Below are 10,867 nucleotides of genomic sequence, written 5' to 3'. Positions count from 1 at the left end.
AACGTGGAGGACGAGGCAGCTGGCCTTGCCCTTGAGGCGAAACAAAGTTCTGGGTGCTGACCAAATTTTGCAGCTCTTTTCGCAAAAAAAACTTTCATGTTGTGGGAAAAGTTTGAAAAATCCGCATCCACACGTTTTCAAATTTGCTTTTTTGTTCCTAAAATATAAAACTGAACAAAAGATGTAACAAAATGAAGTTTAATTATTCTAGGGTTCTCAACATAAGAAAGTAAAATTTTAAAATAAGCGCCCAGTTTCTTAAGGTAGTTTTTGATTAAGCGCCCCCTTTATCAGGTGGGCACTTATTCGAAGGGGTCACTTAATAAGCGCTGGGCGGAATCATTACAGCATTCGAAGAAGAAAAATCATTCCTTTTGTTGGAAATTTAATTTTGTCAGCTTAAGTTAAATCGAAAACATTTGTATATATATATAAAAAGATTCAATGCCTATTAAATCTCTCAAACATATAAAAAAAGGCTATAAAAAGCTGACCAAAAGAGTTAAGTCTTTCCGTTGCAGGACAGACCAGCATTCATCATGTAAAATTTAGTCGGAACATACACATCCTAATGGAAAATGAGGACCTGGCATCTATTTAGACATGTCATCACATAAGATTAATGATATTTGTTTCAATTTAACACTTTTCTTTGTAGACAACCCTAAGAACCAGAATTTTTATATGTAGATTTTTTACTTTTAATTTATGTAGCTAATTGCACTGATTCTGTGTTCATTATTAGGGTTTAATTGACTCTAACAGTATATATTTGGCCATGCTATATACTCCACCGTTCCACCGTTAAGGGCCCTGTTTGCAAGGCAAAATAATATAACAACCATCAAAGAAAATTGTCGCCCCTGTGTGGCGGTTACGTGTTATAGCAAACTTATTCTCGTTCTTTACTAAAAGAAATTATAGTCTATATTGATTATAAATAAAAAAGTAAAAATATGAGTTGATAAAAATAACAACAGAAGCGACCTTTGGTAAGGGTTTATTGTACAATCTGGCGCGCCCTATCATATTTTTGTAGTTTTGGCTTTCAAACAAATTTTAATAATGGTGGATATTTCACGCTTGATGTTGGTTCAAGTACAGCTTGCAAATAGAGCGGAGAAGCATCCAGTGTGGCAATTAAATTTACGACCCCAAAGGTGTAGCTAGCTGGCTACTGCCCCTCTCTGCCTCTCCCTCTTGACTTATCCCCAACAGTACGAGGGGAACAAAAACAGTGCAGAAGGTATTCATTCATTCATTTGGTATTCTTTAAAACTTAGCTAGTAGGATAGCTAGATAATGTTTTTAAAATAAATGTCTATTCAAATGGCATGCATGGGAAATAATTATAGTGATAATAATAATTTTTTTTCCATATTTAAAGCGGCTAGCCCAGAAAATCTCCTATAGTTTTAGTATAGTGGGTTGTTTCCTATTACTCCCTTTTTTATTTCAATCTTATTTACTGTTGTCAAGCCTTGGGTCAACCTGTCTCTACCCTTATCAAACGTATCTCAATATTGCAAAATAAGGCTGTTTGATTGCTAACTTTTTTTTAACCTACTGCTACAACAGATCCTATTTTCTATCAACTTGGTCTTTTAAAATTTTCTGATATTGTACAAATCTCCAACATTCTCTTTATTAAAAATGTTCTCACTGATTCCACTCATATAGCTCTAACAGAAACCTACGATATCAAAATCCATCAACACCACTACAATACCAGGAACAAAACTGCTGGAATGCTGGACTACTTTCTCTCAAACACTACTATACCATGGGACCAACTCAATTAGATCCCAATGCACTACTGCCTGGAATAATCTACAAAAAATTACCTCTTTATCCTTTATCACATTGTCAAATTCTGTTATAAAATATAAACTCAACAGATTTTTTTCTGGACACTTATGAAATGACCCTTCGGTAGTGTGTGTGCATTTTTGTAGATAGATAGATAGATGTGCATATTTTACATGGCTAGCCTCACAAATATCGAGGGATATACCCTGTCTATTATTCCCAGGAGGAGCCATGGCTTAAATGGAGAGTCCTAGAGTATTTAATGCTCATTTTGAGCTACGCAGACCCCAATTAGGGCCAGTGCTCTACTAGACAACTCCCGGCAACATCCAACGTCCCACATAGTGTGCCATCTCCCCAATTTCCCTCATATGGCTTGGGTTAACTTGGGGCTATGGTAACATTCACTCGCCCATGTTCGAATCGCTGTCAAGAGGAATCAAACCCTGGTCTCCCCCACAGAGTTTGAGAGTTATAACCACTAAATTATGGCGTAATGTACGTGCTGTGTATGTATGTGTCTGTCAACATGAATTTCTATGGACAAGTGCATCTGTTGTGAGTGTGTGTGCATCTGTGTCAATTTTTTTCGTCCTATTATTATTATTATTTTTACCCTTTTTCCTGATGGTTTGTATCGGGAAAATGGAATAGTATTTTCCCTCCCTATACACTTAAAGGCGCATAATCACCCTGTAGGCCCCTTTTTTTAGAGGTGCCTATTTTATTGTAAAAATTGAAAGATATACATAAGAAAACATTATCCTGAAAATTTATTGAAAACTGACAACCAGAAGATGTTCAAATGTTTCATAGAAATAACAAACTCACCTCAATTTCTCTTCGCCTACAGAACTGCCATTGCATTTCATTGCACGAATCATGTGATAATAAACGAACGGCAAAATCGATCACATGGTTGCTGGATTCATGCCATTACAGAAAAAATAATGAATGAGGGTGAGTATCCGTAGCTGTGTTTCCATCGTAATGTTTTTATAAATGTTTTCACAAAGTTCCGAACATGATAAATCAGATAAATCAACCAAAGTTTCTGTGTTATTCTTTATTATTTAATTGTTTTAACTTACTGAAATCAGACTTCTTTGCAACACTGACTGTAATGTCTGTAAAGAACGTACGGTATGTATCAGTAAACAACACAGTTTTATGCTATGGTATCCGCCATATTCTATATTTCCAGCTATAACTCTTAGCCTTACAAAATAGTCAGAGCAAAGTGGATATGGACGGAGATATGATTGCCGAGCGGAACTAACGGACATCACACTGACCACTTCTTGTTGTTGTTTCTGAAGACAGCTTTGCCTCGCTAGCTGTCATTCCTTTTTGATTATTTTCCTTTCAAACAGTTAGTCGTTTCCTTATGGACACATTATCAGATCTAGACAATTAGAATACCTAAATTTTAAGAATTTCCCCTTTCATGCTCTAGATAAGCATAACTATCATAATTAATAACCACGAGTCAATACTGTAATTTTATCGAGCTCCATCTCTGAGCTCATATAAAGTTAAGGCCGTTTGTTTACCTATGGTTTCACACGAACATTTTGCGACGGCCCGCTTATTAGACAAGAATAAGAGATCAACAAGATCGTTAAATATGGCGGCTGGAAAACAACAATAATAAATTAAAGATATTAAAGCACCATTATTTTCATTTCTAGTATGTTTTACATCCTCAAATTTTCAGGAAAGTCATTAACTCCGTCTAAACTTTGAAATAAATAAATAAAATGTATATGTTAATTTATTTCGATAAGGAGATTACGCGCCTATAACCCTTTTTACTCCCCAGTGCTATATCGGCCTTCACGCTACTATTAGCCTTGCTATGGTGTTGGTCTCCAGCCATTGAAATATAACTATATGTAACTGGTTGTATTATGCCTACTGTAATTTCAACTTTTTCTATGACAAATAAGTAAATTGAATTGAAATTGAATTGAATCGAATTCCACTGGGTGGCTACTAAAAAAGAAGATTCTCATTGGAGGAACCATAAGAGTCTTAAAAAAATGAACAATGTAGATATTGTAAGCTTAGAAATGGAAACCCAACTTATCGTCTAAAACAACTTCTTGTTTGCTTTCTCTCTTTCTTACAACTTCTCGTTGTTTTTTACAACGTCTCGTTGTTTCCTTTTGTCTTTTTTACAATTTCTTTTTGTTTCCTTCTTCTCTTTTTTACAACTTCTACTTGTTACTTTTTTCTCTTATGTATTTTACAACTTCCTTTGTTTCATTTTATTTCATTTATTTTATTTTTCACACACGTACACCTGAAGCACAAGCACCATACTCTCTCAGGAGGACACCCACAATGACTCCCCATCTACCAAGGCTTGCAAAGCAGTCCAGCATCCACACCAAAATAACAAAGAGAATCCAAGTGTGAAACAGGCAAATTGCTTCCACTACTGGATCAAAATCTGGGAGATTCATGACGCCAAATAAAACCAACACAATTCAACGGGATTCGAGGTGTTAAGATTTTATCCATACTGATCAAATAAGGTTGTTGCTGGTCCAGCAAGCCAGTAGTGATAAGTGTATAACATAAAGAAATATAAAGAAAAATATTAAGAAGCAGTAATATAAGTAAGAGAGATAAAACCCAGTGACCTGGCTAATTGAGATAATAGCATGGGTAGACAAAGCAAAAATTTTAAACATTTTGGTAATTTTTATTATTTTTAATCCCTTAACTCACAATTACTCTACACATAGAATCATGTGACAAATTTTTACTATCTACGAAATTGGTGTTTCATGTGTGAGCTATTCACACATACATGATTCAACATTAAGTAGGACCCGGGGTTATAGCATAAAACTTTTTGGATGCAAGTCGCAAGTCTTAGATGAGATCAGATTTATTTAAAAAAAATCAATAGTCTTTTTTGACATTTTTCTAGGATAAATTTGTTACGTCTAGGGTTATTAATAAAATTAACGAATTATTAGACTGTTAAAAATGTATGAAATTTATTTCACTCACGTCGTAAATTTTTTTACTTTAAAAACAACAATTTTTTGTTGCATGCATGCTGTGTATGTCTTGTTTGGGCTACCCAAAGTTTATTTCTTGAATAGAATTTTGAATCGCATCATCAACATTCTCAGCTTAACGTCCGCTTTCTGTGGTAGCATTGGTCAGGTTTTAAGATTCAACTTCTTGTGCAATGCCGCATCTAACAAGTGATAAATATTTTCCCTTGATATAATAGCAATAACACAAAGTGTTTTAAATCGATAAATAAAATGTTTATTTACAACGATTCTCCAATATTATTCTACTGGCAGACATTATTTTTAGGTTCCAGAACAAGTGTTCCCTTTTAATTTAAAAAACAGAAGAGTTTAACTCTCTTCAGCAAACATGTGATACTTATCAACATCATTTTGACCTAGGAATTGTTGCAAGGGGGCATTCGAAGTATCTGGATCCTGAAGGGGAAGGGATGTCTTGTAATAACAAAGTAACTTGTAATAATAAGTTTTACAGTCTAAACATGAACAGTAGGTTAACAATCTTCCCCAATCTTTATGTACACTATTTACACATCGCCGACTTGATAAATGCTAAAGGGGTTTCAATAGTCCCTCAGCAAATGCTCCTCTTTTTGTCAGACAATTTGCAATTTGTTTTTTGTTATCAATCCACTTTACATCTGTTATTTCTTCTCTGTCAATCATTTCTTTAAGTATAGACAAATCTGTCCATAGTCGTTTATTCACAACAAATTTGATCGAATGAACTGCTTCAAATAGTTGTTGACTCTCTGTGTATATAACATATAATGGAATTTAAAACATTACGACCACATACTTCAGTCAGTAAATTTGATAACCAAAATGCTGCTTCTGCAGCTTCAACTTGAATTAAAGTTTCTGCAGCCATTGTACTCTTTACTACTCTTTGCAGGCGCTTTGACTGCCACATAATGGGTGATAGATTTCCACAGTCGTCTTTCAGAAATATTATATATCTGCCTTGAGATCCTCCGTTTCTAAGGTTTGCAAAGGATGCGTCATTGTAAACTTAAAGAGTCAAAATTTTCATAGTACCTTTAAACTGTAAAATAAAATTTTCGTTTTTGGCTTTTACCAGAATTTTCCTCGGGCTAACGACTAGTAGGTTCAATTTCCTCAACATATGAATTTTGGTTGATTTGATTGGTAAAGTCACTGTGCTGGTTCAAGCCTAATCGGAGATAACGAAAGATAGTTGCACATCCAGATCCAACAAGAAGCACTCTCCGTAAAGGTTATATAACATTTTAGACGAAATCCTCATTCCCGCCCCAACATGCGTGGCCATTATACTCCTGATAATTGTTGACCATGATGTCAGTAAAATATTGCAGGATCACTCTTGCTCACCGACACATTAAGATTTATGAGCTCTTCTTTTACATGCAAATACCAACAGCAAGAAGCATCCACCAAACCATAAATTCATTTCTTAAGCTTCCACAAAGAATTTCCATTATCAGCTTCTTTAGGAGGTTCAGGTAAACAGTACTTTCAATTTCCTTTCCTTGTAAAAATGTGGATTTGATATCAATAGAATTGCATCTCCAATTATTGTAAGCAATGAGGGTGAGTAACTTCGAGCAAGCTGTGGAGTCTTTTAAAATGTCATTTTTTGTCTCCTCGAAACACCGTGCAACTAATCTGGCTTTCATCTTTTTCTTCCCATTCAGTATGTTCTCAGCCATGACCCATCTCACAGACAATTCCTTTTGTCCATGGTTTTCAACATTTTCATAAACATTGTACTTTTACCATTTTTCCAATTCGCCAATTTTAGCATCTGCAATTTTTACTTGCGAAAGAAGTACCTCTTCTGTGTTTATTGGCTGTCAACTTTCAATTTCCTTTCAATTTCAACTTTCAATTTCCTCCCAATCAACACATGAATCTACATCTCGTGTATTCAAATAGGATTTGCATTGTCCATTTGCTTTACCACCTCTTGATGTAATTTCCAGATCTCTAACTGTATCACACTCCTTGAACTTTACACTTTGCAAATTAGTTAGCTTTGGGTTTAACGGAACCATCAAACCCCTTTTGGTCTTGCGTGTCACTGTTTGTTACATCTAAAGAAAGTCGACTTATGCTACTGGTTAGATTTATTATATCATTTAAACTTTTGCCAATTTCATTTGATGCAACTTGTCTCTCCTTTCTAATGGCATCCCTTCTTTCTGGTTCATCACTTTGGGAGTTTTGCAAATTAATATCAGAATTCTCTTCTTCACAACTGTCACCACTATCTCCATCACCTACTATTTCTTTATTCACAGCATTATCGGTGTCAGTTAAAGATATTATTGGTTTACTTTTGCAACTTTCTATGGGAGTAGCATCAATCAGAGAAGAACCTTAGTCTCTATGGATAGGAGAAGGGTGTACACGGTCGTACGAACTGCCATGCTTTTTTAAAACCTGTTTGCCATCCTGTCCTATGACACTACCTGGACCTTTCCAAGCATTGCTTGTGTTTTTTTATAAAATACCTTGTCCCCAGTTTCAAATCTCTCATCACCTGACGTTCTTGTTTGATGCCTTAATGCTCTTCTAACCTTTTCCGCTGATTCACTTTGTATGACTGCTTTCTGTGCAACATTCATAGCATTTAGACTTGTTGCAACAATCTCACTGGTCGTGTTTCCTTCTAAAGCTGGTAACTTCGCATTATCTCAGTTCGGAAGATTTGGGTGGAATCCAAAAACAAGTTGGTTCGGACTGTAGCCATTGACATTTTTCAGGGAATTTTTGGCGCTCACTGACTAGGCCACTGCCATATTCAAATTGACTGTGACTTTATCCTCCATCATCTTGCTAACATTATAACCAAGAATAAAATTATGTCTTTCCACCAAACCATTGCTCCAAGGGCTTTCTGCAGCTCTTGTGCATGTTCTGATGTTGGCATTTTCACACATCGATACAAAATCCTCATTTGCAAATTCTTTGCCGTTATTGACAAGAAATTTTTCAGCGGAACAAAATATGGAAATCCATATTTGAAAAATTTGTTTGATTATTCTTTCTTTCCTTTTTGTTTTGATGACGCACGAAGTACTGTAGCGAGTAAAATGGTCAACTAAATGCAAGAACCAAGCCTTTGGCGAATCTGACCATTCTTTCAGATCTAATGCTACTGTTTCATTGAATCGTCTTGCCATTGGAAAACCTACGATCAGGGTTGGCTTTGGCTTTTTGTATTTCAAACAAATTTGGCAGGAATTCTCAAGCTCATTATTGCAGATAATTATTATAAATAAGATGCAATTTTTAACAGATGTCACATGTTTACCACTTCTAAACCTGAATATTGTTGCACTTTTTCTTTCAATCACAGACTTTAACTCTCTATCATTCAATGTGTTCAGATAGCATTGCAACCATTCTTCGCCACAAACAATGAAAAACAATCTATTCCTACCTGCAAATCTTCGGGTATATGTTCTTCTGTTATCTCTAGATTGACTTTAAGTTTAATTTTGTCTGTTAGTAGCTCCATAGTAGATGTCTTCAGTCTTCTTGATTTTGATATCATCACTAGCTACCTTGACCAGTCATAAAATTTGAAGGATTACTAAAAATCTTTTTTAGCTGCTCTTTGGCTTTAGTGTATTTCAGTTCTGACAAAGTTACTCTAATAAGGTGCTTATGACTTTCCGAAATATTTGAACAGTTAATGAAACGATAAGGTAAAACTCATTCAGGTAATTCCAGATCGTAATTCTTGAGCTTGTTGTATAGTCTTTCAAACTCAATAATATGATCATTCATTGTCATGGATGAAGCTCTACAAAATTTTTCAAACTTTTCATATGCTTCATAAGCTGAATGGTGCAAGTCCTTAAAATAAAAGGAGTCTAACTTCTTCACGAGTTCCTTAACACCATCATCAGAACTTAAAACTTCAAGTTCCATCTCTAAAAATTGCTTCTTGTGCGTGACCAGTCAAAGTCAAAAAAACAGCAGGTGCCTGCTTCTTCTTCTCCAGCGAAGTAAATAATTGCCATATCTGTACTTCTTTTTTCCAGTTCTTATAACACATATCAGTGTTATCACCAAGTGTCGGTGGGGCTTTGTAGTGTTTAACAGGTAGTACACCCTCTGCTACCTGTGTTAAAGCAACACAACAGCAACACAGCATTGTAATATCTGTACCAAAGTATCAGATCTGCACCAAACAGTAACTAAAAACCCATGCAACACTATTGTAATTAGTTTTACAGTCTAAACACGAACAGTAGGTTACCAGCTAGATGTATAAAAATAATGACCACACAATATTTGCTTTCGTTAATAGTGTTTAAGTACACATTGCTGCCTCATTAGGGAATGAAGTAGCATTGTGTTTTATTTGGAAAGGGGAGGGAAGTTTTAGGGAAGTTTTAAATATGTACGCACCATAGAGGGATATGTCAAAAACTAACTTGAACGATCAAGGATGAAGATAAAATCTGAGCTATCGGAAACTTCTGCAAGTCTGTTTCTTCTCCATTTTTTTAAAGGTTTCTCATTATTAGGGTCATCTAAGCACTCAAGATCATCCCAGAATCTATGGTTATCTTGGATGCTAAAAAATTGTTACCTGTTACCATTTTCCAAGGCTGACTTTATATAGCGGATTATTATCAGAAAAATATAAAAATTATATAAACAGCTTGAATTAGTAAATTGCATAGAAAAGAAACCTGCGTTTATAATGTAAATAGAAAACTCCATCACATTGCAAAGATTTTTTGATTTTACATATTTTTTAGGCAAATTCTAACAGAGAAAATGAACGCTGGCTTGTTTCAACGAGTTTATTCCAGGACAGTTCGCATTGTGGCAGGTATCTGTACAACAGCTGTATTTGGAATCAACACTTTACCTCATTTTTTCCCAGAAAAAACAATAGCAGCGACTCAAGGAATATACGAAGAAGATGTTAGTGATCACCACAAAACTTTGCTAGATGAGGCTTGCAAATGTATGAACATCGATGAACGATGTGTAAAAATTGTGTACACCTCTGGTTTCAGTACAAACAGTGCGGGAAGTGTTTTTCTACCAAACAAGGCTGTCATAGGGCTTCCAAGAAATGCTGTGTTCAAGAACCCAGAGGATGTGACAAGGGCAAATATCACATTTGAAAACAAACCTATAGATTGGAACTCGAACGCTGGTAAAGCTTTAATAGACTCGGTTTTATTAGATGATGATAATATCAAGTTTTTAATTGGTCATGAACTAACTCATATCAAGGATTTGAATTTTCTTCAAACGACGGCACATGCTACTGGCTGCTTTTATGGTTTCTACAAAGCAGGAGTCTTTCTCCCAACTTTAGTAAAGGGACAAACTTTCTTTGGTATAATACTGATGAACGTGTTGATTTGGACAATAGGATTGACTGTTTATTTTGACACTAGAAAACAGTTAGCACATCGGGCAGAGTATATAGCAGATGAAAAATCAGCACTGTTAGGTCGTGATTACTGCACAGGTGGTATAAGCTACATGAGAAAGAGGTTGAAAAACAATCGTGTTATTCGCAAATTGCGTGGCGTGGAAGGCGAACAAGCATACTCAAAAGTTGGTGATTATTTACAGGAAGATTCAACACATCCGAAGCGTACAGATAGACTGAAAAAATTAAAAGAGACAATGTTAGAATATGATAATAATAACAACAGTGTAGAGGAGAAAACATTTCGTTGAAGTAAACTTAAATTGTTAATTTGGCTTAAATATTTGTCGTTCACAACATTACTCTAGGAAACCGTAGTAGGGGGTCGGGGAGATCTGTAACAATTGAAGGCATTTTTGAAGAAATTTCGAGGAAAAGCTTTGCGGTTGCTTTATTCGATTAATTGATTTTTTTTTAACTGCTGATATACTTGACTCCATGTTAATAGACTGCATGTTTCAAATGAGTTCAATACTTGCTCATCTAAATAAATTAATTGCGAAAGCCGAGAATATTTTTTTAATCTTAAAATATCTTTAAAATCAAAAAA

The 10,867-nt window shown here is 35.2% G+C and overlaps 1 protein-coding gene across 1 annotated transcript; it reads left to right on the top strand.

Annotated features, from left to right (window-relative positions):
- Nucleotides 1-1,081: 1,081 nt before the first annotated feature.
- Nucleotides 1,082-10,587, top strand: LOC130662400 (transmembrane protein 177-like). Its single transcript, XM_057461264.1, has 2 exons — nt 1,082-1,246; nt 9,626-10,587. Exon 2 carries the CDS (start codon nt 9,645-9,647, stop codon nt 10,566-10,568), a length of 924 nt encoding a protein of 307 aa, XP_057317247.1. The 5' UTR covers nt 1,082-1,246; nt 9,626-9,644; the 3' UTR covers nt 10,569-10,587.
- The last annotated feature ends 280 nt before the right edge of the window (nt 10,588-10,867 follow it).

Source organism: Hydractinia symbiolongicarpus, chromosome 10 (genome assembly GCF_029227915.1).
Source record: "Hydractinia symbiolongicarpus strain clone_291-10 chromosome 10, HSymV2.1, whole genome shotgun sequence".
Classification (NCBI taxonomy): Eukaryota; Metazoa; Cnidaria; class Hydrozoa; order Anthoathecata; family Hydractiniidae; genus Hydractinia; species Hydractinia symbiolongicarpus.
The sequence above is the reverse complement of the archived record's forward strand: the minus strand, read 5'-3'. Positions and strand labels throughout refer to the sequence as shown.